Source organism: Podarcis cretensis, assembly GCF_951804945.1.
Source record: "Podarcis cretensis genome assembly, chromosome: 9".
NCBI lineage: Eukaryota > Metazoa > Chordata > Lepidosauria > Squamata > Lacertidae > Podarcis > Podarcis cretensis.
Window position 1 is genome coordinate 74538157 of NC_137178.1, and position 24830 is coordinate 74562986.

The following is a 24830-nucleotide window of genomic DNA, read 5'->3' on the forward strand; positions in this document are numbered from 1 at the left end:
TTTTCCTCTCTCCTTGAGGAGCCAGATTGCCATGAAATCTCCCATTTGTCACGGCCATCCTGTGATGTGCTCCTGGAAGTGAGGAGCAGAGTTTGTGCGCAATTGGGGCATCTGAGGAACAATGAGCTTTTGAGACGCCAGGAGCAGTTGAGCACATTATCTGCTGCAGAAGGAATAGGGTTCAAATTTACGCAGCAGCTGGGTTGCTTTTCCGCTCAGAGGTTCTGCTGGTCTCAGAAGGCATTCATTATTCACACAAAGGCAGCCTTCTGTTGATGGCTTCAACCTTGGCGTGCTTGATGAATCATAGAACTGTAGAGTTCTTCAGTTCTAGGATCATCTAGTCCATCCCCTGCAATGCACAAATCACAGCTAAAGCTGTGGAGGTTTTTAAGCAGAGATGAGGTTGCCAACTTCCAAGGAAGGAAGTTGTTCCACTGTCAAACAACTGTAAATGTGCTGGTCCCGGGGGGTTACCATGCAGCATGGTCTAAGTCCGGTCCTAGGTCGAGGGTAAGGAGGCTGTCTGTCAGGGGCAAAGCGAGGTCCAAAGCAAGGAGTCAGGCATGGTCAGGAACTCAGGAGAGCAGGACTGGGTGCTGGCAGGAACAGGATACCAACAATGTTGCTCCCGCAACCTGGGACTGGGCTGACTAGCCTTTATCTCCTCTGAGGTCTAGGGTGGTCCTGGCCCACAGGTGACCCACCTCTCCTGGCCTGAAGGCGAGCACTCCTCCTGTGAGAACTTAGTTCCCTCTGCCTCTCTGCCCTGAGCCTCTGCAGCTCAGGAGAGACTGGAGGGTTACTGGACCCAGAGGCAACCTCACCTTCCCCTGACGGAGCTGAGAGTGGAGCACCTGCAGGCAATGGGTCCTTGATCACCTCTGGAGCCAGAGCAGAGTCAGCTGGTGTCTGCTCCTGAGGATCCAGCACAGGTGAGGGCCCTTCAGGTTCAAGACCCAACCCCGGCTCAGCCGGTCCTGGAGGCAGGGACTCCTGTGCAGGCTGGGATTCCTCAGGTTCAGCCTCTGAATCTGATTCCCAGGCCATCACAGTAAATGTCAGAAAGTTCTGGTGAGGCACCCAGCAATAAAACAGTAATTGAAGCCCACCCTTCAATTCCTCAAAAGATTTCCTATCCTGTCAAGAGTCTTCAGCACAGTAAACTGCCTGGCACTGAGCCAAACCATTGGTCCATCTAGTTCAGTGTTTTCTATACTGACTGGCAACAATTATCCAGGGTTTCAAATGAGACAGGCTCCCAGCTTGACCTGGAAATACTGGAAATTGAATTTGGGATATTCAGCATGTAAAGCAGGCGCTCTAACCACTGAGCCACAGCCTTGCATTTTCAAGTATGGATTATATCACTTGGGTTTTTATTTTTGCTTTAAAAATAAAATAAAAAGCAAAACGTATCTTTTTACTCTTTCCTTCCACCACAAGAAGGTCGCAAGTCTTGAGACGCAGAAAACATACTTGCTGTTTGTCTGTCTGTCTCAGTATCTCTCTGGAGTGCAGTTTGATGCTAACCAAATGCTACTCCTTGCTCAGTCATGCATGTGTAGCTGCGTGACGTCAAAATGCGCCGTTCAATATCCAGCCGCGAAGTGGCAGGCAAAAGTAGGTCACTGTGGCAGGAGAGCTAGAGAGGTTTGGACTTGTTGTGACTGCCAGGAGAAAGCACTTGTCTAGCTCAGTGACCCACAGGTGATTTGCTGCCATGTGCATCTGGGTTCTGCTAAGAGACTGAAGTGAGTTTCTTGTTTGGGTCGAAGGCTGCTTGCTTCCAGTCTGTGAAGAGCTACTGCAGCCATGTCACTGCGCTTAGTGTTTTCAGCAAATTAAGAGCTCTTGACTTCCACTCCATGGGCTTCATTTGGAGTCAGACTTGGAAATTATCCTGTCCCTTCCCCACTGAGAAAATAACTCTTTCCCCCTCCCTATGTCCAATACCACCTTTTGGAGGTGTCAGCACTGTGAACCCCTCCGTCTTAGACTCAGGTTGTTCAGGACATATGATTTATTTACGCATATAGACAACACAGTCTCCACAGCCCCTCATTCCAAGGATAAGTGACTAGAAACTCCTGGAATCTCACACCGCTCAGAGATTGGGGTGTCTTGTAACAGTATTAAGAACCTAAGAAGTGTGGGAATGTTTAGGGATGCGGGGGAGGATATATTGTCTAAGATATCCTATCCCAACTTTTCTTTACAAGTTCAACAAAATCAGCAGAGTTAATATTCCCCCTCATTTTTTTTTAAACACCCGCACAGCAGATAGCTTGCTCAGACTCGTTAGAGTCTCTGTAAATATTTCCTGGTATTTTCCCCGTTTAATCCCTCCTAAAATAAGACGCTACGCAGTCTTCTGTAAAGTATAAAACGTTTACTCACAAGTAATCATCTGTTCACACAAAGGTTCCCAGAAGGCAGACTTAAAAGGTTAGAACATAGTTTAAATGTGGTGACTATCTCCTTATGGGAGAAAGCCCCCCTTCTCTTCTCTCGGCCTGGAGCCAAGGTGCATTTCAGTAGTGTTGTTGTTAAGATGGCATCGAGAGAGACAAGAGGAGACAAGATGGTCGCCAGCCTGTGGTTCTTGGTTCTTTCTACTTCAGGAGAGGCCATGCCCATCTCTAGTTGCCCATAGAAAGTTTCGTCTCAGTCCTGGAAAGCAGGAAGTTCCGGCTGGAGGACTGAGATAACCTTCATGTCTACTCTAGCCATGTTGTGTTTGACTGCACCTGATTCTTGCATCCCACAAGAAAAGCCTGTTGGATCTGGCCAATGGCCCCTATGGTCCAGCACCCTCTTCTTACAATGGCCAACAAGATGCCCTTGGGAAACCAGCAAGCAGCACCCTCTCCTCCTGCTGTTTCCAGCACCTAGTTTTCAACTGGTATTCCTCTCCTCCTATTCCCAATGATGTTGCTTGGACTCAATCCCTCCCAAGAGTTCCAACCCTCATGATCCAGGAGCCCTGGGTAATGTCATTCCCAAGCATCTGTCACCCACTGTGAACATTATTACTCAGTGCTGAAGTGTGTGTTAATACAAGCCGGAACTGCTCATACTGGAGGAGTAATGATGTGCTTAAGCGACACCAATAGATTGGATTTCTCATCCATACTTTCTACTTATCCTGTCATGCAAATCACACAGCTATTAAACATTTATTGCTCAATAAAATTCATAAGCTCCCCCCCCGCCCGCCCGCCCGTCTGCAGAAAGACATGGATAATCTTGGTATCTTGCAGGCAGATCATATCCACTTTGCTTCATCCCTCTAAATTCCACCTGAGCCTGGACAAGGTCAGACTCTGGCAGCCTGCTCTAGCTTTCCGTCCTTTTCCCCATGTCAGTGCCTTTGCCTCAACCATTAAGAACCTTTTAAGGATAATCTGCTCACTCATCATATCCATTTGTACATCACCCAGTAACTGCATTATGGTTAAATCAACAGCACTAAAATGCATTGAAGCTTTTTCTTTAAAAGACTTGTAGCAAGCACAGGCTCTGTTCGACTTCCATCAAGGAGCAGCCCTCTTCATGATTACTCTTATTTTCACACTTGTTTTTGCAAGTTTCTATGAATTCACCTTTCTGGAAAAAGGGGGTGAATAAATATCACAAATAACGACAACAAACTTGGCATGCCAATTTCTCAGCTTAATATGCTGGGCTCCTGCAGAGAGCGGGGTAGCCAGTGTGGTGTAGTGGTTAAGAGCTGTAGACTCGTAATCTGGTGAACCAGGTTCGATTCCCCTCTCCTCCACATGCAGCTGCTGGGTGACCTTGGGCTAGTCACACTTCTCTGAAGTCTCTCAGCCTCACTCACCTCACAGAGTGTTTGTTGTGGGGGACGAAGGGAAAGGAGAATGTTAGCCGTTTTGAGACTCCTTCGGGTAGTGATAAAGCGGGATATCAAATCCAAACTCTTCTTCTTCTTCCTCTGTGCCTAACTTGACCCACACAGCAGAACGAGGTGCAAACGAGGCAAGAGAATGCTGAGTGGCCAAATGGACTAGACCAGTTCAGGAAGAATATGCGGCTTTGGAAGGGATTTGCATTTGCCTTGGAAGCAATGCAGAACCGAACGAGATCTCTTTGGTTCAGTACTGACCCATGCCAAATGATGTGCAGAGTAAAAATGGGAAGGATGAGGAAGTGCATGTTTTCATGGAACTGTGGAATTGTAGAGTTAGAAGGGGCAGCCAAGGGTCATCTAGTTCACACCCTGCAATGCAGGACTCCTGCCCACAGCTGCCCCTGGGTGGGCACTGCCCACTTCTATCTATTGTGATAGGAATTTTGAGGTCTTAGATATATGTTAAATGTTCATAAATGTACCAACCAAGCACGTACATAGATCAGCACAGGAAGACCGACCTGGAACCATTTTGATTCCCAAACTGAGCAAATGTTTTCTCTACAAGGTCAAATGAAAATAGAAAAGCCTCCCCATTGTCTTTCCCTTCACAAATCCTGTCTTAAGGGCACATTTAAGATATGAATAGGGTGTGAGGCTGTGACCTGGCTCAGAAACTAAGAATTTATCATTACAAAAGACTGGCCAGGCTCCCCAGGCAATCCAATCAAGTGACCATTAAACAGGTAACCTGGCAGACAGGAGGTAAACAAGTCACTCAGATTTCTGCTGTAGACCGCCTTTTCTGTGATGTAGGTATGATGTATCTGGGGGGTGGTCTTAGGTTACACCCCTTCTGTGATGTATGTATGATGTATGGAGGGGTGATCTTGAGCTCCAGGGCAGGGAATTAGGTAAAGGTAAAGGTACCCCTGCCCGTACGGGCCAGTCTTGACAGACTCTGGGGTTGTGCGCCCATCTCACATAAGAGGCCAGGGGCCAGCGCTGTCCTGAGACACTTCCTTTTTTTTTTTTTAATAATTTTTATTGCATTTTTCACAAAAAAGAACAAAAAAGCGAATTTTCACAAACATTACAAAAAGAAAAATTTTCACAAACATTACAAAAGAAAAAGAAAACATAGACAAAAAAAGAAGAGAAAAAAGGAGATTTTAACATATATATATATATAAAAAAACTCGCTTTCCAATTATAACCTTCAAAACCTTATTTTCCTTACTTCCACCCGCCTCCCGATCTTGTATTCTATGTAATAATTAGTTCAGCAAGCTCAATCTTTGTTCATTTTGATTCTTGATCCCTCCCTTTGTACTCTTATTTAACTCAGTCACTAGAACCCCTTCTTTCCTTTTCAATGTCCTCAACATTCAAAGATTTTACAGTGTTTTTGTAGATAGACTTTAAACTTCTTCCAGTCCTCTTCCACCTGCTCTTCTCCTTGATCTCGAATTCTGCCGGTCATTTCAGCCAGTTCCATATAGTCTATTACTTGCATCTGCCATTCTTCCAGAGTGGGTAGATCTTGTGTCTTCCAATACTTTGCGATGAGTATTCTTGCTGCTGCTGTAGCGTACATAAAGAAAGTTCTATCCTTCTTTGGCACCAATTGGCCGACCATGCCCAGAAGAAAGGCCTCTGGTTTCTTCAAGAAGGTATACTTAAATACCTTTTTCAGTTCATTATATATCATCTCCCAGAAAGCCTTGATCCTTGGGCACGTCCACCAAAGGTGAAAGAATGTCCCTTCAGTTTCTTTGCATTTCCAACATTTATTATCGGGCAAATGGTAGATTTTTGCAAGTTTGACTGGGGTCATGTACCACCTATATATCATTTTCATAATATTCTCTCTTAAGGCATTACATGCCGTGAATTTCATACCGGTGGTCCACAACTGTTCCCAGTCAACAAACATAATGTTATGACCAACGTCTTGTGCCCATTTTATCATAGCAGATTTTACCGTTTCATCCTCAGTATTCCACTTCAACAGCAGGTTATACATTCTCGACAATATCTTAGCATTGGGTTCTAACAATTCTGTTTCCAACTTTGATTTTTCCACCTGGAAACCAATTTTCCTGTCCAAATGATAGGCCTCTCTTATTTGAAAATAATGTAACCAGTCTCGCACCTTATCCTTAAGTTTCTCATAGCTTTGCAATTTCACTTTATCTCCCTCCTGCTCCAGAATTTCCCAATATTTTGGCCAGTTAGATTCCATATTAAGCTTTTTTAAGGCCTTTGCTTCCATAGGTGAGAGCCACCTAGGGGTTTTATTTTCCAATAAATCTTTGTATTTCATCCAGACATTAAACAATGCTTTCCTGACAATATGGTTTTTAAATGTCTTGTACACTTTAGCCTTACCGTACCACAAGTATGCATGCCACCCAAAAACGTTATCATATCCGAGCGCTGTCCTGAGACACTTCCGGGTCACGTGGCCAGCGTGACATCGCTGCTCTGGCAAGCCAGAGCCGCACACGGAAATGCTGTTTACCTTCCCGCTGGTAAGCGGTCCCTATTTATCTACTTGCACCCGGAGGTGCTTTTGAACTGCTAGGTTGGCAGGAGCTGGGACCGAGCAGCGGGAGCGCACCCCGCCGCAGGGATTCGAACCGCCGACCTTTCGATCGGCAAGTCCTAGGCGCTGAGGCTTTAACCCACAGCGCCACCTGCGTCCCTAGGGCAGGGAATTAAAAATGTCTATATAAGGCCTTGTGCACCATTGTTCTTGGTTCCTCCTCCCTCCTGCGTGTGAGGGGAGCACCCTGTTGCAACAGATCAATAAAGATGAAGCTTACTAGCTGCTTTGCTTCTCAATATTCTCTGGTTGGCCTCTGTTATTTTCTCCTACCAATAGGGAACCTACGTAAGGACTCTATATGGGCTCTTGGGTACTCCATAAGGGAAAGGGGGCAGATTTTTGTTTATAACACTATCCATACCCTGCTGGATCAGTTCACAGGGGGCCCACCTAGTCCAGCATCTTGCTCTCCCAATGGCTTCCCAGAGAAACTCTGCCCTCCTGCAGTTCCAAGCAACTGGTTGTTGTTGTTTAGTTGTTTAGTCGTGTCCGACTCTTCGTGACCCCCTGGACCAGAGCACGCCAGGCACTCCTGTCTTCCACTGCCTCCTGCAGTTTGGTCAAACTCATGCTGGTAGCTTTGAGAACACTGTCCAACCATCACGTCCTCTGTCGTCCCCTTCTCCTTGTGCCCTCCATCTTTCCCAACATCAGGGTCTTTTCCAGGGAGTCTTCTCTTCTCATGAGGTGGCCAAAGTATTGGAGCCTCAGCTTCAGGATCTGTCCTTCCAGTGAGGGCTGATTTCCTTCAGAATGGATCGGTTTGATCTTCTTGCAATCCATGGGACTCTCAAGAGTCTCCTCCAGCACCATAATTCAAAAGCATCAATTCTTCGGCGATCAGTCCTGGAAAGCAGTTTGGTCCAGCTCTCACTTCCATACATCACTACTGGGAAAGCCATAGCTTTTACTATATGGGCCTTTGTTGGCAAGGTGATGTCTCTGCTTTTTAAGAAGCTCTCTAGGTTTGTCATTGCTTTTCTCCCAAGAAGCAGGCGTCTTTTAATTTCGTGGTTGCTGTCACCATCTGCAGTGATCATGGAGCCCAAGAAAGTAAAGTCTCTCACTGCCTCCATTTCTTCCCCTTCTATTTGCCAGGAGGTGATGGGTCCAGTGGTCATGATCTTCGTTTTTTTTGATGTTGAGCTTCAAACCATATTTTGCGCTCTCCTCTTTCACCCTCATTAAAAGGTTCTTTAATTCCTCCTCACTTTCTGCCATCAAGGTTGTGTCATCTGCATATCTGAGGTTGTTGATATTTCTTCCGGCCATCTTAATTCCGGCTAGGGATTAATCCAGCCCAGCCTTTCGCATGATGAATTCTGCATATAAGTTAAGTAAGCAGGGAGACAATATACAGCCTTGTTGTAGTCAGAAGCATTACAGCTTCCACCCATAGAGGCAGAGCATAGCCATTGACGCTAGTAGCCATCAATAGCTCCATCATTCCACCACTCCCATTGTTCCTTAGGTTGGCCTGTTGTGGGTCTGTCCAGAGCACACACCTCAGTCTCTCCTCCCCATTTGCCCAGGAACACACACCTCATGCCCCTTCAGTCTTCATTGGGACTCTAAGCACGTTATGATCAGCGCAGCAAGCCCCTGCGGAGCTCATTACCAGAGGCTGGATTCCCTCCTCTAGCTGCGTTGGAATGCCACAAGCTTAATGCTCGCCTCTTCCTGGATAATGCCAACTACCGTCTCTCTGTTTCCCAGTTGTGGGTCTTGCTGGGTTTCCCCTCTTCTTTTCCCTTCCAGCTTGGGACTGTGCAGAGCTGGGAAGTTCATTTTTAAAAAGGAATAAATTTGAGTTCAAGATGCTCCCAAAGGGAAAGGTTCCAGTTCACAGTTGTCCCTTTCCAAACCAAACTAGTTTGGTTCATGTCCAGTGCGCACAGTTCACTTCAAGGTAATCCAAATGATCCTCAGCAAAAAAAAAAGTTTTGTTTTAAGGATTCAGAATGTTACAAGCTGCTGTGCTAAAGTATAAAATAACCAAGTGGAGGCAAAAAAAACATCAAATCAGTGGGATGTGACATGGTTATAGTGGTACCTCGGGTTACATACGCTTCAGGTTAACCCAGAAATAGTACCTCGAGAGGCCCCATTAGCTAAAGTGGTGCTTCAGGTTAAGAACAGTTTCAGGTTAAGAACGGACCTCCGGAACGAATTAAGTTCTTAACCTGAGGTACCACTGTAGTTGTTTCCCTAGCAATTATGTTCTTTAAGCTTAAAGGCCCAAAGAATCTGAAGAGTTTTTTAAAACGTAAGAGAACGAACTTGAAGATGAAGTAGAAATTGCAGGAAGTTCTGTCACCAAATGAACTTAATTCACGTTCAGTTCACCTGCCAATTATGGAAATCCTTCTTGGGGATTTTTGAACCAATGCAGTGAACTTTGCTAAAGCAGACTTGTTCATTTGATTAATTGATTGTGTGAGACGGTAGAGTCTGAAAGAGGAACCAAAGCTAGGGATCAGGACCTTCCTGGGCAGAGGATAGAGAAGGGGTGAGTTTGCGAATAGCCCCTAGCTTATTTCACAAATGTGTGTGTTGCTCCACCCATCAGTGGCACGTGACCACAGAAGGGAAGGGGGCCCTCAGGCTGAAAAACGTCCCCCAACCTTGAAGTGCTGCTCTCTGCCCCCTTGTAATGGCATCTCCCCTCAACACACATGCCAATGGTTCTCTGTGAGCCAATGGGTCAGGCAGACCATGATTTGGCTTTGTGGGTCTGCCGGCATCTGTGGCCAAATGTGCTCTCCTGAGCAGCTGATTAAAAACAAAAAGACAAGTTGCTTCCCTGCATGGCGAGGCCAGTGATCAGAAAAGCCAAGTCAATGTGCCCGAAGCCTTTGGCTCCTTCTGGGTCTTCGCATCAAGACTGCTCCTTTGATTTGGGTGTGAGTATGCAGAGAGCAGAATTTCTGAGCAGGCCCTATTGATCTTTGCCTCCAGCTCACCCAAGGTGGGGTGTGTGGGTGTGTAAAGATTTCTGTGTGCTGTTTGGCTTCTAGGATGTCTACAGTGAGGGATCTGTCTGTCTGTCTGCTGAGCTGCCTCTACCTGCCCCCCCGCCCTTGCCATGAAAAGCGGAGGGGGGAAGTGCATCCTTTCATCCATTATTGATGCCTTGGTGGTCCAACCAGATCTTTTGGGGATGGAGAGTGGGAGGGGAGGGGAGCGAGATTAAAAGGGTCATGTGATCAGGCAGCATGCAATTTTCCTAGAGGCCCAGATATCCGCCTAAGCTAAGAGAGGGCCAATTACTGGATGAAATGCCAGCAGCTACACTTAAGAGGCGAAAACGGTTGAAAAAAAATGAGGAGGAGGAGGAGGGGGACCCAGGGTGGTTGCAGGGCAGCATTTCCCCCCTAAAGCAGGCATCCCATTAACACATTGTGGGGGACTGTGACTCCATTAAGATGGCCTCCCCAGCGATGGGCGATATCAAATGGCTTGTGAAGAAATGGTCATTAATTTTTCATTGCTTGGAAGAGAGGGGAGCTTGGCGGCGGCGGCGGGGGGGATTTTAAAGGCAGAGTAGCCCAGAGCAACAGCTGGGGAGATGCACAGGAACATCCTAGGGACAAGGGGCAAAGCCACTCATCCATCTGGTGTCGAAGGCTGCCCAGCTCCAAGGCTGCCAGATGAGTCTTTCTCGCTTTGTCTGGAGGGGCTCAGAAAGAGCTTCTGACTCTGAAGGGGTTGTGTGTGTGTGTGTGTGTGTGTGTTTGCCGTCTTGCAACCCTTTCAAGAAATGGTTACCTTTATGCCACAACAGCTGCGAGAATATTGCTAGCGAAGAATTGGAAGAAACAAGATTTGCCAACTATCAAAGAATGGCAGATGAAGATGATAGACTATATGGAACTTGCCGAACTGACAGGGAGACTCCGAGACCAGAGAGAAGAGACGGTGGAAGAAGACTGGAAGAAGTTTAAGGAATATTTGAAAAAATATGTTAATATTTAAATCTTAGAATAGCTTTGGAAGTGGATATAGGCGGTAGGGTTAGAAGTAGAAGATAGTGTATTTTATAAGTGATAAAATGTGAAGTTTTTTATGGTTAAAGTAAGTGGGGGGGGGAGATGGTTAGAAATTATGATATATGTAAACTGCTAAAGATGAAGTAAAATGAAAATCAGATAGGTGGGACTTTGGGAAGCCCACTTAACAATGTTTAGAAAAATAAGGATATGACAAGAATTTGTTTGTATTGTTTGTCTTTTCTGTTTGTGTTTTTTATTTGTGTTATAAAATGAATAAAAAAATTTGAAAAAAAGAAGAAGAAATGGTTACATCCACTGTGGTCTTTGCTTGAGATTCAGAAGGGGGTGAGAATGCCAAGGCCTTCATTTGATCAGCAGATAGAAAACATATGAATTTGAGTCCAACCAATCGGCTGCATTTCAATTCAGCTGTTGGTTTGGGAAATGAAAATTAAGTACGTTGGCATTAAAACAGTGAACTGTACCAATTCTTCCCTGGTTCCTAGACTCAGGTTCTCGGGCTCAGGAGGCAGGACCAGAGCCAGACCCTATGCAGGGCAGGTTCAATATATTCCCAGGTGCGCACGCCACTAATTTAGCACTTCAGTGCAACACCAATCAGACACACCCCTAGGAATTATGGGAGTCTGGTTCATTCCATGCTTGTGGTGGGTGGGGTACAGCATGACCTTTCTGTATTGGACTTCTTTCTCTGCACTGCTTCAAGGAAAGCTAAATTTCATGGATATATAATTTCATGCAGTCAATCGCTATCATTTTTTTTTTTTATAAAATTTTTATTGAGTTTTCACATTTTATAAACACAGACACACACACACAGACAAAGACAACACATATAAAGTTTCATATCCTTACTTTCCTAACCCCAGTTCTTGACTTCCCCCCACCCCCCTTCATACATCCTAATTCAATTAAATTAGCTCAGCAAGTTCATATTTCTCATCCTTTACATATTATTATTATATATATTTTTTTTTTAAGAAATACTTAATTCTTATTACTTGGCCAAATTTTACTTATCCAATTTTCTTATAAATATTAAATCCTTTTCTAAGGTCGACTCGAATTCCTTCCACGAATTTCCCTTTTATCTTAAAAATAGGTCATAATAATCAAACACAAAGGTCATAAACGTATTTTTAAAAATTCTTTCCCCCCCCCCCCCCCGCCCCGGTTTCTGTCCCTTCCCAATGTCCCCATGTCCACAAAAACAGTTTTTAGCCTGGATTCCTCACATCTGAGGCCTTTAAATCTCTGTCAGTCTCTCTCTGCCGATTTTGTTGGTAGCCCTCTTTGTTGGTCCCAGTCAATGGCTATCAATGGCTGCTGGCTATGGTGGCTCTGCTCTGTCTCCCCAGCTGGAGCCAGTAATGTTTCTGAATCCCAGTTGCTGGTAACCACAGGAAGGGAGTGTTGGTCATGTGCTCAAATCCTGCTTGCTGGCTCCCTTTTGGCGCAGCTGGCTGGCCACTGTGAGAAAGCCACTTCCGCCCTGCAGAGGAGGTGGGGTTGCGGGCTGCACGCCCCCGCGCGATTGGGGGAATCTCCGGCCATGTCACCCCCTGGCCAGCCAATCGGCTGGCTCTGGGGGCGTGGCCTGCCCTATTTAAACCAGGACGCAGCCGGGGATCTCCCTCTTTGCCGCCTGCCAGCTGTTCCTGTTTTTCCCACCCTCCTGCCCTATAAGGTTTTCGTTCCTTGACCTTGCTATGGACCTCGGTTGGTCGCCGTTGAGGGGCCTGGTAGGAATTTTTTCCACTTGGAAAATTGGCACCAGCCACTTGGTTTTCACCTACCTCGTAGCAAATCGTCACAACTTTCTTGGTATTGGCGATTAGGCATTGGTATTGATTTGTAGATGGAAGGGGGAGGAAGCGCCATCACCTGCCCCGCATATTGAAGGGTAGTCTGGTAAAGGAATTCTGGGGGGTGTGGCCCTGTCTGAAGCCTAGGGAGGTGAGGGCCTAACGCACGCCCCCTATCGGTGACCCCGAGGGAGTTCCTAGTTGATGTGCATCAGCAGGACTCCCCCTACTGGTGGTTAACCCTTCCCGGACTTCAAGCGGACGGGCTGAAGCTGGATATAGTCTGTTAGGACCAATGCCTAAGCCAACACCACTCTTCACCTGTAACCAATAAAGTTGTGGCCTTATTTAGCCCATTAACCTTCATAATTGTGTTATGTATCTTTATTTCCATGGGGGGCAGGGGAATGGGACTCGCCACGCAACAGGATGCCGAACTAGTTGGGCCATCGGCCTGATCCAGCAGGGCTCTTCCTATGTTCTTATAATTTCTCATCTGCTCTGGCCGTATTTGCTACTTTTTAAAAAAGAAGAAGAAAGAGATTGCCTTAGATTTTGCACAGAATAAACAGCATAAATGGATAATTATGGAACACTATATAAATGCTGAGAACTTGCTAATTAGCACTCTGGTTCCTGCTCATGGTGCCGTCTGTGAATGCTCCTTGATGGGGGTTCTTAACCCTTCCTCTCCCTTCCCCGCCTCTCTCTCCCCAAGTACCTTCTTCCCCTCTTCATCATTCCTTCAGGGAATTAGTTCTTTGGTGTGTGATAATAGGCGCTCATATAAATAGATAGCAAAGACCTTGGTAATGATGGCTGTTTCCAAGGAACACTGCGGCAAGAGGGAAGTGTAAATAATGGTGTTGATTAGCTGGATCAATACAAGCCCAAAATTAAAACGCGGTCATGGCAAGCCTCTGAAAGCAGTTAAAACGTGTCTGTTTCCCAGAAGGGACAGAATGATAAATTCCCCATTATGTACATACTAGCAGTGATGGCATTCTAAGATAGAGAAGGAACATGCCACGTCATAGAACAGGATTGTTTTCTTGGTGGTGGTTTTAACTAAGGTGTATTTATAATTATTTGTGCATTTCAACAATGTGGCAGAAATGGCTTTTGTAAAATGCTTTGAAGCTTACTTGGGGAGGGGTCATTTTGCTATGTTCTCTCTCTCTCTCTCTCTCTCTCTCTCTCTCTCTCTCTCTCTTATGTTTGTGTGTGTCAAATTCTCCAACTGTTCCGGCCAGTTTTCCTGTTTCCAGTTTTACATGTTTTTTTTCAGAAAGAAGCCCCGTCATATTGAATTGGGCTTGCTACTTATAACTGTGTTCAGGATGGCAGGTAGCTTTTGTGAGAAGGTAGTTTTCCCTTTAAGAAATATCACACACACACACACACACACACACACACACACACACACACACACACACAGCTTAAATAAGTCACATTTCCTCTTTCTCTCATTCTCATTTGGCCTTTTCTTCAAGTTTAGAGCAGCTTCCATGCACCAGGCAAGTCTTTAGCCTTGACACTTGAAAATGTGGCTGCTCTCCAGTTTCAATCTGGTTTCCCTGGAAACCCCAGAGTCGCCTGCTACTTAGCTGTTTGTGGGAAGCCAGAGTTAAACCATGAGCAGAGGTGGCTGGTACCAAGTGGGAGTGCTAGGGAGCAAGGCAAGGAGGCCAACAGTACATGGACAGAGCAAACTCAGCTAGTTTAGTCCCCCTCCTCTCCCTCCTTGCTGAGCTCTAAGAGGCAACACTGAGACTAAGAGGAGGAAGCCAATAGGCATAGAATCATGGAATCATCTAGTCCAACATCCTGCAAAGGAAGAATCTCAACTAAAGAATCCATGACAGATGGCCATCGAACCTTTGCTGCATCACACTGACTCTAGATCCTCTGCACATGTACTACTGACAAGCCAGGTGTCCCCCATCTTACACTGGTGTAACTGGCTTTTCCTGCATAAGTGCAGAACCTGAAATTTGTCCCTATTGAAATTCATGTCGTTACTTTGGGCCCAGTTCTCCAGTCTGTTAAGATCATATTGAATCTCGATTCTGTCTTCTGTGACATTAGCTACCCCTTCCAGTTTGGTGCAGACCCTCCCAGTGTCCCTATTTTCCAGGGGTGTCCCTAATTTAGAGAAGCCGCCCAAGTTTCTGATTTGATCCTGGAGTGTCCCACTTTTCCTTAGGATGTCCCTATTTTCATTGGAGAAACGTTGGAGGGTATGGAGTTATCCGACCCCTGAGCCATCTGAAGGCAATCCTGTATACGAAAGTTTTTTAAAAAATGTTTAATGTTTTATTATGTTTTTATATATGTTGGAAGCCGCTCAGAGTAGCTGGGGCAACCCCAGTAAGATGTGTGGGGTATAAATAGTAAAATTATCATTATGGATTGGGCCGTCCCTATTTTCATCAGAGAAATGTGGGAGGGTATGTTGGTGTCATTACGAAGGTGAGGGCGAATTTGTCTGGATGGCTGGAAGGAAGCTATGGTTGAGAGGTGACCCTCTTGGCATATGACCTTTAAGACCTTGTCCTGCTCTGTCCCAGTTCCCAGGCTGGCCAGTTTGGTCACGTAGCAACGAAATGGATTATCAAGCCAGGCCCTCCTGAGAGTCCATGGCAGGAGGAAGCGAATAAAGCAGACTTTCAAACACCCTTTCAGTTCTGATTTCATTAAGAAGGCTTATGCGTCCTGAGTCAGAAAAGAGCCTCTGTTTGCTGTTCCAAGGCCTCCCAGATTTAGTGGCCTGGTATTTGTGATTAAAAGGATTATGTTGCCGCTTTGCAATGGGTTGTATAAGATCCAGTGTGGTACCTAGATTTGTGCCATGACTAGTGGAAGGTGTTTGAAAGCATATAAAGTTGTAGTCAATGCTAGTCCTACGCCTTGAAATGTGTGAACCAAAGGCTTTCAGTCCTGACAACAGAGCACTTTGCAGCTCAGAGCGAAGGTCTGAACCTGGGAATACACTGATCTGTAATGCAGTCTTGGGGCCACTGCGCAGCATTCTTTCTCTGAAAGCCGAAGTCCGCCTTGATCCGTGATGGTTTGCTCAGCATCAGCCACCCAGTTGTTAGGGGCCAGTGTGGTGTAATGGGTAGAGTCTTGGACTATGACCTGGCAGATGAGGCTTTGAATAGTGCTCAGTGGGTGACCTTGAGTCAACCACTACCTTCTCTCAATCTCACCTACCTCACAGGATTGCTGTGGGGATTAAATGAGGCGGGGGAGATCCATGCATACCACATCAAGCTCCTTTGAGAAAAAAGGTGGTCAATGCAATAAGTGAACAAACCCAGCTTTGAAGTCACGACTCCTTCTCTTTTGTTTCTCCCAGAAAAACCACCTCGGATGAAGACAGCAAGCAGCCAGCCCAGGGCGTGACTCACGTGGCTGCCCAGCCAACCCACAGACCGATCTGGGAGGAGACAGTGACTGTGGAAATGAACAAGGAGAAGGCAGGAGAAGAAGGTGTGCAGTGCAGGAAAGGGCCACGAGGCGCTCTCCTCTTGGGGGTGGAAGGCCCTCTAACGTGGTAGCTTAGGCCCAGGCTACAATTAGGCCCTCTGCTACAATTTAGCAGAGTAACATTCCCCCTTTTTAAACTTGCAGCGGATGCGTTTGCTTAGGCTCGCTAAAGCCTCTATAATAACTGTCCTGGTATTTCCCCCATATTCCCTCATAAAAGATAAGACACGACACAGTCTTCTACAGTATAAAAAGGTTTACTCACATATCATTCTGTTCACAATCAGATCCCAGAAGGCAGACTTAGCTTAGAAAAGTAACATGCACCTGGAAACTATCTCATAAGGAGACAGTCCCTTGGTCCTCTCTTGGCTGGAAGCCAAGAGGGCATCTTTGGCTAAGCAGATGTTGCTTCTTTGATGCATGTAGTCAAAAAGAGAGAGATGGCTGCCCTGCCCTGTACTTTTGTCATTACCTGCACAGGTGAGGCCATGCCCACCTCTAGTCACATGCAGAGGAAGTCTGTCCCAGCCCAGAAGAAAACAGAAAGTTTACCTGCTGGCTGGACAAACATTCCTCCCCATGTGTAAACATGTTCACTCTAGCAATGTTGTACTTGACTGATCTTGTGTTTCACATCCCGCACTTTTTACTGCTGATTCATCATTTATCTTCTATCAATGTGGACGTTGATGCATATTCTACCACACAGGGCTGTGCATGGCTAACAGAAAAGCTACTGCATGCCAAAACACACCCTGATGCTCCTAGCAGCACACACCAGAGCAGAGGCAACAGACCTCTGGCCCACAGGCTGTTCAGCCCCTCAGGCCTCCCCAGTTTGGTCCATGAGGCCATTTCAGCCAAGCCACGTATATGAAGCCAGGCAAAGGCAGGGCTAAAAGGGGCTTTGCAGGCACAACACATTGGCTGGGTCTGCAAAGCCCCTTGCCCAGCACTTCCCAACCACCAGGCCCAAATCAGCTGTGGTGCCTGCATTGCAGTTTGTGGATTCTATGATTCTGAGTGCCTTTGGAAAGAAAGAAAAGGTTCCACTTTTTTTTGCAATCTCTCTTATTACAAATTTTGAATTAAAAACAGAGAACAATAAAAGGGTATCCATAGGTTCTGAGAAAAGACATTCAGTACGATGACATTGTCAATATTATCCAAGCAGAGGTTCAGACAGAAAGCAATCTATCCAGAAAAAATATGGTGTCTGTGTCCCATTTCTTCCTTTCTCAAGAGCATAACAAATTAACAGGTGCAAAAAGCACTCACTCTTAGAAGGAAGCAGTTTCTATTCAAAGTGTGTTGTTGAATGCAAACTCAGTTCTCTGTAGACACTAGAGTAAGAATTGCACTGAACACAGTCGCCTCACCTTCAGCCTCTACAGGCCCCACTTCCTATTAACACCAGCTTCTGAGATTTCCCTGGCATCAAATCTTGTTGTTTCACACTGGAGAAAGATGGCGGCATGAGCATTGTGCTAGAGGCACTCCAGCTGTAAGCGTGGGTGAAAAGGTAGCGCCTTAAAAGCCTGCTGAGCTTGTTTGACAAAAATGAGCATGTGGGAATGGAGAGTGTGACCTTCCAGATACTGCCAGACTCCCGCTGGCCCCTAGCTAGCATGACTAGTGGTTATGGATGATGAGTACTGGAGTTGCATAGGGCTAGAGCCCTGCTTGATCAAAAAGGAAAGCGGAGATCTTTTGGGTATTGAATCCTTCAGCTGACACAGAATTGCACGCACCCACGCACACTCACACACAGAGAGGAAGACAGAGACAGTCATTGCCCAGCTCAATTATCTATCTGATGGGGAAATGATTGTTGATAATTTTTACATTTTTCCAAGGCAGTGGCCATGTGCCCTGGTGACTTTATCTTGATCGTTCCAAGCTGAGCAATGTTATGTGGGCAATTGTAGCAATGCTAATGGCATTAGCGCCCGCAATTAGATTAATGCCAGACTCTGGCGAAACAAAGCCAGTGGCAGCCAGACAACCCACTCCTCCTAATTCCATTACAGCTGTTGCTTAAGTGAAATAAAGCAGCGCTTGATGTACTCCTCTACCTAACCTAGCCTGGAATGATTGAGAGAGACAAGAGTCTGTATTCTTTCAGGGTCAGACCCTTAAATGGTGCAAATCAAATTCAGATGAGCCGTTCATTTACACAAGCCGGTGTGTGTGTGTGTGTATGTATGTGTGTGTGTGTGTGTGTGTGTGTGTGTGTGTGTATGGGGGGGGGGGGAGAGAAGCTGGCTGTGTGCATACTTTTTGTCTTGCAGCCTCAGTCTCCATCTGTCCACTGGCATAAGTAAGTCAGTTCAGTCCATTGACTGAGGACTGATTCAGACGATGCTTTTAAAGGGCGAAACAATGTCGGTTGGAACTGATGAAGGGCACTTGATGACTCCATCATGTAGCCAGGTAACCAGCCAGTCTATGACCAAACTGAAGGAGTGCATTAATTGAAGTACTGTAGATGGTGCTGTCAGTCTTGTTGGGCGTTCTGGTCCAAGATGGTGCAACTTGCCTGAACTATTGGCTGTGGACTGTTGCTGGACTTTGCCGGTGGATCATGTTTTGGACCTAGACTGATGATTTGCGAGTAACCTGGGCTTATATGGACAGCACTAGTACTGGAACCCTGCTCTTGTTGGTGAGTGTTTTAGCAAGAGGCTTATACTTAGAACCAGGGACGCAGGTGGTGCTGTGGGTTAAAGCCTCAGCGCCTAGGGCTTGCTGATCGAAAGGTCGGCGGTTCGAATCCCTGCGGCGGGGTGCACTCCCGCTGCTCGGTCCCAGCGCCTGCCAACCTAGCAGTTCGAAAGCACCTCCGGGTGCAAGTAGATAAATAGGGACCGCTTACCAGCGGGAAGGTAAACGGCGTTTCCGTGTGCGGCTCTGGCTCGCCAGATGCAGCTTTGTCACGCTGGCCACGTGACCCGGAAGTGTCTCCGGACAGCGCTGGCCCCTGGCCTCTTAAGTGAGATGGGCGCACAAGCCCAGAGTCTGTCAAGACTGGCCCGTACGGGCAGGGGTACCTTTACCTTTACCTATACTTAGAACCACAGAATCTACAGAATTGTAGAGTTGGAAGGGACCCTGAGGGTCATCTAGTCCAACCCCCTGCAGTGCAGGAATCACAGCTAAATAATCCCTGACAGATGGCCATCCAGCCTCTACTTAGAAACCTCGAAGGAAGGAGAGCCCACCTGCTTTTACCCTCAGAAATTTCTTCCTAACAAGAGAGAGTACAGTATTTGTAACAAAGGGGATGACTTACTTGAGGTGTATGTGGAAATCCTAGCAGTGGGATTCTCTGAAAATAGCAAGCCCCTGGTGAAGGGGGGTGTGTGTGTGTGTGTGTGTGTGTGTGTGTGAGAGAGAGAGAGAGAGAGAGAGAGAGAGAGAGAGAGAGAGAGAGAGAGAGATTTCAGTTTAGCCCTAAACCAGGCATAGCCAAACTTGGCCCTCCAGATGTTTTGGGACTACAGTGGTACCTCAGGTTAAGAACTTAATTCATTCTGGAGGTCCATTCTTAACCTGAAACTGTTCTTAACCTGAAGCACCACTTTAGCTAATGGGGGCCTCCCGCTGCTGCCGGGCCGCCAGAGCGCGATTTCTGTTCTCATCCTGAAGCAAAGTTCTTAACCTGAAGCACTATTTCTGGGTTAGCAGAGTCTGTTTTTTTTTAAAAAAAAAAATATTTATTACTTTAAAACACTACAAAAAAGGAAAGAAAAAAGAAAAAAGACAAAAAGACAAAAAAGACAATACAATACAATATAAAAACATTACACAACACTAACACAATAATCTAAACAAAACAAAACAAAAACAATTTAACATACATCATACAATTTCAATGTCATATCTTTCCTTTACTTGTTTCAACGACCTCCTCACACCTCCCTTTTCGTATTCTACTTCTGTTAATTGTTTCAGCAATTCCTTTCCATCTTTCTCTGTTTTCTGTCCTATATTTATCTTAACATATTCTAACCTTATTTTTCCCTAATACTCTAATAGTCTATCTATACTTAATTCCTTATAACATTTCTACTAAAGCCATATAACTTCATTCCAACATTTTTCCAACATTCGTCAATTTTACAATATTTCTATAAATAGTCTTTAAACTTTTTCCAATCTTTTTCCACCGTCTCTTCTCCCTGGTCTCGGATTCTGCCAGTCATTTCCGCCAATTCCATATAGTTCATCAACCTGGTAATCTTCTGTCCGATGCTCTTAACTCTTTTCCAAGTCCCTTCTGCAAGTCTTCTTCGTATTTATACATGCACTTTACTTTGTCTTCAACTGATCTTATTTTTATTTTCCTTCCTTTGAGGCTGAAGAGTAGATCTCGGGGAAACTCCCACCTAGAGATGATTTTGTTCCTTCTCAACAGGGCAACCAAATCTCCGTAGTTAAACCCAAAATCCAAAAGATATTTCGGGACGTCTTTCAAAATTTCCACTATTGACTGTTGTTCTTCTAGGTTCTTCTGGTAGTTCCAACAGTCTCTTATTTTTTTCTTTCTCTTTTTCCCCTCCTCTTCCAAGTCTGAAGGCCCTCACAATTTTAATCTCTTCTTGACCCAAGTCCAAGTCCCAAAAATCAGCAAAATCCTGCGTGATGAAATCCATCAAACTCTCCTTCTCCAGTTCAAGTAGGGCTCTAATCCTCAAAATCTGATTTTCTTTAAATTCAGTCATAGAAGGCATTGACTTATGATCATCAAATTGCATCTGTAAGGCTGGGACTCTCTCTCTCTCTCCAACTGTGTTACTTTAGGTTCAACGGCAACAACTTTCTCCCTAGCCTTCTCCGCAGTTTGCCATGTCAAAGTAGATTCCTGTATCAATTTCTGAATAGTTTGTGTATTGATGTTCACTTTTTGTCCCAAATTATCAATTTTGGTAGTTACCACATCCACCTTCTTGTTAAGCTGTTCCAGTGAGTTACTTATCTTACTTAATGCGACCGCTAAGGCCTCTTCTATCGACATTCTTAACCGATTCAAGGTCAGTCCCAGAGTCTCACAGCTTTTTATCTTGCAGCTGGAAATTCCCCCAGATCAGCTCTTGTAACAGTTTCAAAAGCTTCCTCTAGAGGGGAACAGTTTCTATTTGTATTAGTCCTTTTAGACACAGTTCAAACAATAAAGTTAGTTTCAGTTTTCAGTTACTTTTACTCCTTTTTAAACGCATACGGAGACATTGGAAACAATGTATTTCTCTTATTTAACTAACTGTCAGTGAACGTTCTAGTCACGGTCAATGAGCATTCCAAAAGACGTCAGTCTTACTAGCAGCCCGTTTCCAGGTTCGGAGCGGTGGTATTTTAACTTCCTTCACTCTCTCCTGCAAGCATATACAATCCAAAACTTCCCCCCTCTTCTCCTGTTTCCAAGGGGGATTTAATATTTTTCACTGATGGAAATTTAGTCCTTCACAGTAGGCTTTCCAAGACTTTAGCTTGCAGCCTCTTTGCTTCAGTCTATTTACAAAAGGGGAAGGCGGACTTCCTGTTTTGAACCTCCCCGTTTCGTGCCAAATTAAGACGTTTAAAAATCCAATTCTTCACTCTACTCACGGGTAGTTGCTTTAAGATCAAATTGTCCACAGGAAAAAGTCAGCGCTCTCCGGCAACAGCTATGCGGCTTCGCTCCGTGGAAAAAGCAATCAATTCGAAGCACCGTGCCGCTCACCCCATGTCGCTCCAGATCCCCGAAACCGGGTTTCCCCGCGAGTAGGGGAGGCGCAAAAGGTGCCAGCTGAATCCCACGTTCACAGGCTTCACCCGCCTGTGATTTTTAGTGGGTCTCCGCCTTCGCCGTGGCGGCCAGACCCGGATTTCCACGAAGCAAATTTCTCCTGATCAGAGGAATTCCGCCATTACCGGAGGCGCCAACCCGGAAGTCTCCTGGGTTAGCAGAGTCTGTAACCTGAAGTGTCTGTAACCTGAAGCATCTGTAACCCGAGGTACCACTGTACAATTCCCAGCATCCCTGACCACTGGTCCTGTTAGCTAGGAATGATGGGAGTTGTAGTTCCAAAACATCTGGAGGGCCAAGTTTGGCCATGCCTGCCCTAAACCAAGCCATTTCAAAACAAAGAAACTCCCCAAAGGCTTGTTTCTCTTTCAGGGCAACTTGAAAGCATTCTGCTCTCTGAGGCAGAGCTGCAAATGGTGACCCCACCCATCCACCCCAGGAGCCACCAATGTTTTGGGGCCAGTTGGCACATTTGTAATCTTGAGAGTGCGCCCTGGGCACCAGTCAAAAACATGTCTGCCACAGGGACACAGCATTACACTGAATGCCTGCAGCATCTAAAAGCACAGAACTGTGAAACAGTGTGAGCATGCTCTGCTCACTCATATAAAGAGGCATTTTGCCCCTCTTCTCTGTCCAGAATGGATGGGATGATGAGTGTGCAATCTTGGCATCCAGGGGTGTTTAAGTGGGGCCGGGGTGTTCAATACAGGAGAGGCTGATCCTCTGCCAACTAGACCTGAGCTTGAAGGGCAAACATCTCTTGTGCATGGCGGATTTTGGCAGGGATATTTATGTAGACTATTTGCAGCAGGTGCCCTGGGAGGTCCTGGGGAGCGCACTAGTGACCCCTGACACACAGCATCCAAGGCTAGTCAAGTGACTTTTGCCGCCTGATGCAGAAAATTCCACAAGCACCTCCCACCCCCTCTCTAGCTGGAAAAGCAGCAGCAATTATGATGAATTTAAAAGCCATTGGGTGACCTTTTATGATGCCTGAAATCAGTAAGCTGAGGTGGCTGCCTCATTCGCTTGATTGGGCCTTTACAGCAACGCGGGCTTTGTGGGATTCATTGTATTCTTTTGCAAAGGCGACCTTGGCAAAGCAGAAGTGGAATTATTCTGCGGTACAGAGAGGCTCTGTCCCTGGGCCAAGGGCAAGAGTGGGTGAGGGGCCCAGCAGAGTCACAATAATCCCCCGCCCCGTGCCCTTTGACACAAGTGTAATAACCATAGTGGGCAGCCAACATCCCCGCAATTTTCTGGAGTGTGGCTGAAGTCAGGGAGCAGCTTAAGTCTGCCGTGCATCAAGATGAGAAGAACAGAGATGGGAGCGATGTGAAAGAGAGGGGGGAGAGTGTGGTGGGCAGGTTTGTTGGCAGATCATCAGCGGCTGATCAGAGGTCTATTCAGGTGCTGTTGCTTTGGTGATTCCCCCGCACCCTCCCCTCACTGATGGGGTCACACCGAAAGCAAGCTGCTGTTATTGAAGAAGGATCTGCAGCTGGAATCTTCCTTTGTCAAGCCTCCTGTGACCAGAGCGACTTGAGGTACAAGAGATAATGAAGAGGGATGGGGATGAGACATGTTTGCCTCATGGAGACCATATTGAGGGAGGCACCAGAGCAACAGCTTTATCCTGACTTCAGACCAACAGCAGAGCCAGTGACTTCTAAATTGTCATTTAAAACAGACAGGAGGTTGCTGCCCCAACGCAGCAAGCTCCTCTTCCTCCCTAAAAAATAAATAAATCAGAATCTCCCCAAATTTCACTTCCTGTTCTTGCCCCTCCCCCCCCCAAAAAAAACCACACAAAAATTGGGATAACCTGTGATTTTGGATTACTGTGTACAGTTTTGGTTGCCTCACCTAAAAAGGATACTGCAGAATTGGAGAAGTTTCAGAATAGGGCAACCAAGGGGGTGGAGTGACTCCCCTATGAAAAAAAAAAGGTTGCAGAGTTTGGGACTTTTTAGTTCAGAGAAAAGGCAAATAAGAGGCAACAGGATAGAGGTTTATAAAATTATTTTTTAAAAAAAATCCAGAGCACGGAGAAAGTGGATAGAGAATAGTTGTCCCTCTCTCCTAACTCTAGAACTCATGGACAGCCAAGGAGGCTGAATGTTGGAAAATTCAGGACAGATTAAAGAGATTACTTTTCTTAAACCATGGAACTGGCTCTCAGAGGAGTCAGGGTTGGCCACCTATGGATGGCTTTAAAAGAGGATTAGACACATTCCTGGGAGAGGTCTGTCGATGGCTCCTAGCCAGGCTGGCTCTGTTCTGTCTCCACAGTTGGAGGCAGCAATGCTTCTGAATGCCAGATGTTGGAAACAGCTGGAAGGGGAGAGGAATCTTGTGACTGGGTCTTGCTTACTGGCATCTCTATAGGCAACTGCTCAGCCACTGTGAAAACAGGATGCTGGACTACGTGGTCCACTGGCCTGATCCAGCAGGCTCTTCTTGGGTTCTTATGCTCTTATTTTATGGGGGTTTGGGTCAACTGAGGACTACTGGCCATTTCCTACACAATGAAGGTACTTAACAAATAAGTCAAACGGTCCCTTCAAGAAAAATACAGCCTGCTTATTCTCCTGTTGTTCTATTTTTGGTGGTCAGCACTGATTATTTCTATTCTTTGTGCCCTTTATTTAGAAGGTTCCTTCTCTGTTTGTGGATTTCATGTTCTGCTTTAGCAGGGCAAGATTAGCACATTATCAAGGTTCCCCTCCTTCCCCCAACAACAAAAAGTGTGGATTGTGGGGTAGATGGAGGAGAAAACAGATAAGGTTTCATGGTGGGGTCAGTCTATCTAATTGCAATGGGACCACACTTTGCTGTACTGATGAGCCATGTGTATCTTAAGCAACAAGGCACCAACATTTACAGCACCTCCAAACAGCAATATACTACAGTTCAGCACCAAGGACAGCAGCAGTGACAACTGGGTGCCCCTGAGGATTTTAGGGCATTTTCACAAGCAACGCAAAGAATAACAAGCCAGTGAAAGAGGGCTATTTTTAATCACATGAGCCTTTTGCTCAAAGCTTGTTGATTTTAGTTTAGAAATGTGGGAAATTCACGCCAACATTTTGTGGGAGGCGAGGGTTGCAAATCAGAGCAGGGTTGTGTAAACAAATGACTGGCCTCAATTCACACACTCAATTCACAAAGCCATATTTTGCAGCAAGCCTTGTTGAGTGCTCATGAAAAGAGTTAAGTGAACTGCCTCCCATTGCCCACCCTC

General features: G+C 45.9%; 1 protein-coding gene across 3 annotated transcripts in view; it reads left to right on the forward strand.

Moving 5' to 3' along the window:
* CCDC33 (coiled-coil domain containing 33) overlaps positions 1-24830 on the forward strand; it is a 186939-nt gene that overhangs the window by 45744 nt on the left and 116365 nt on the right. For all 3 annotated transcript variants that reach the window (XM_079991516.1, XM_079991514.1, XM_079991515.1), the window contains one exon: positions 15665-15798. In XM_079991516.1, the coding sequence (XP_079847642.1) occupies positions 15665-15798 (134 nt within the window). The remainder of the gene's footprint in view (positions 1-15664; positions 15799-24830) is intronic.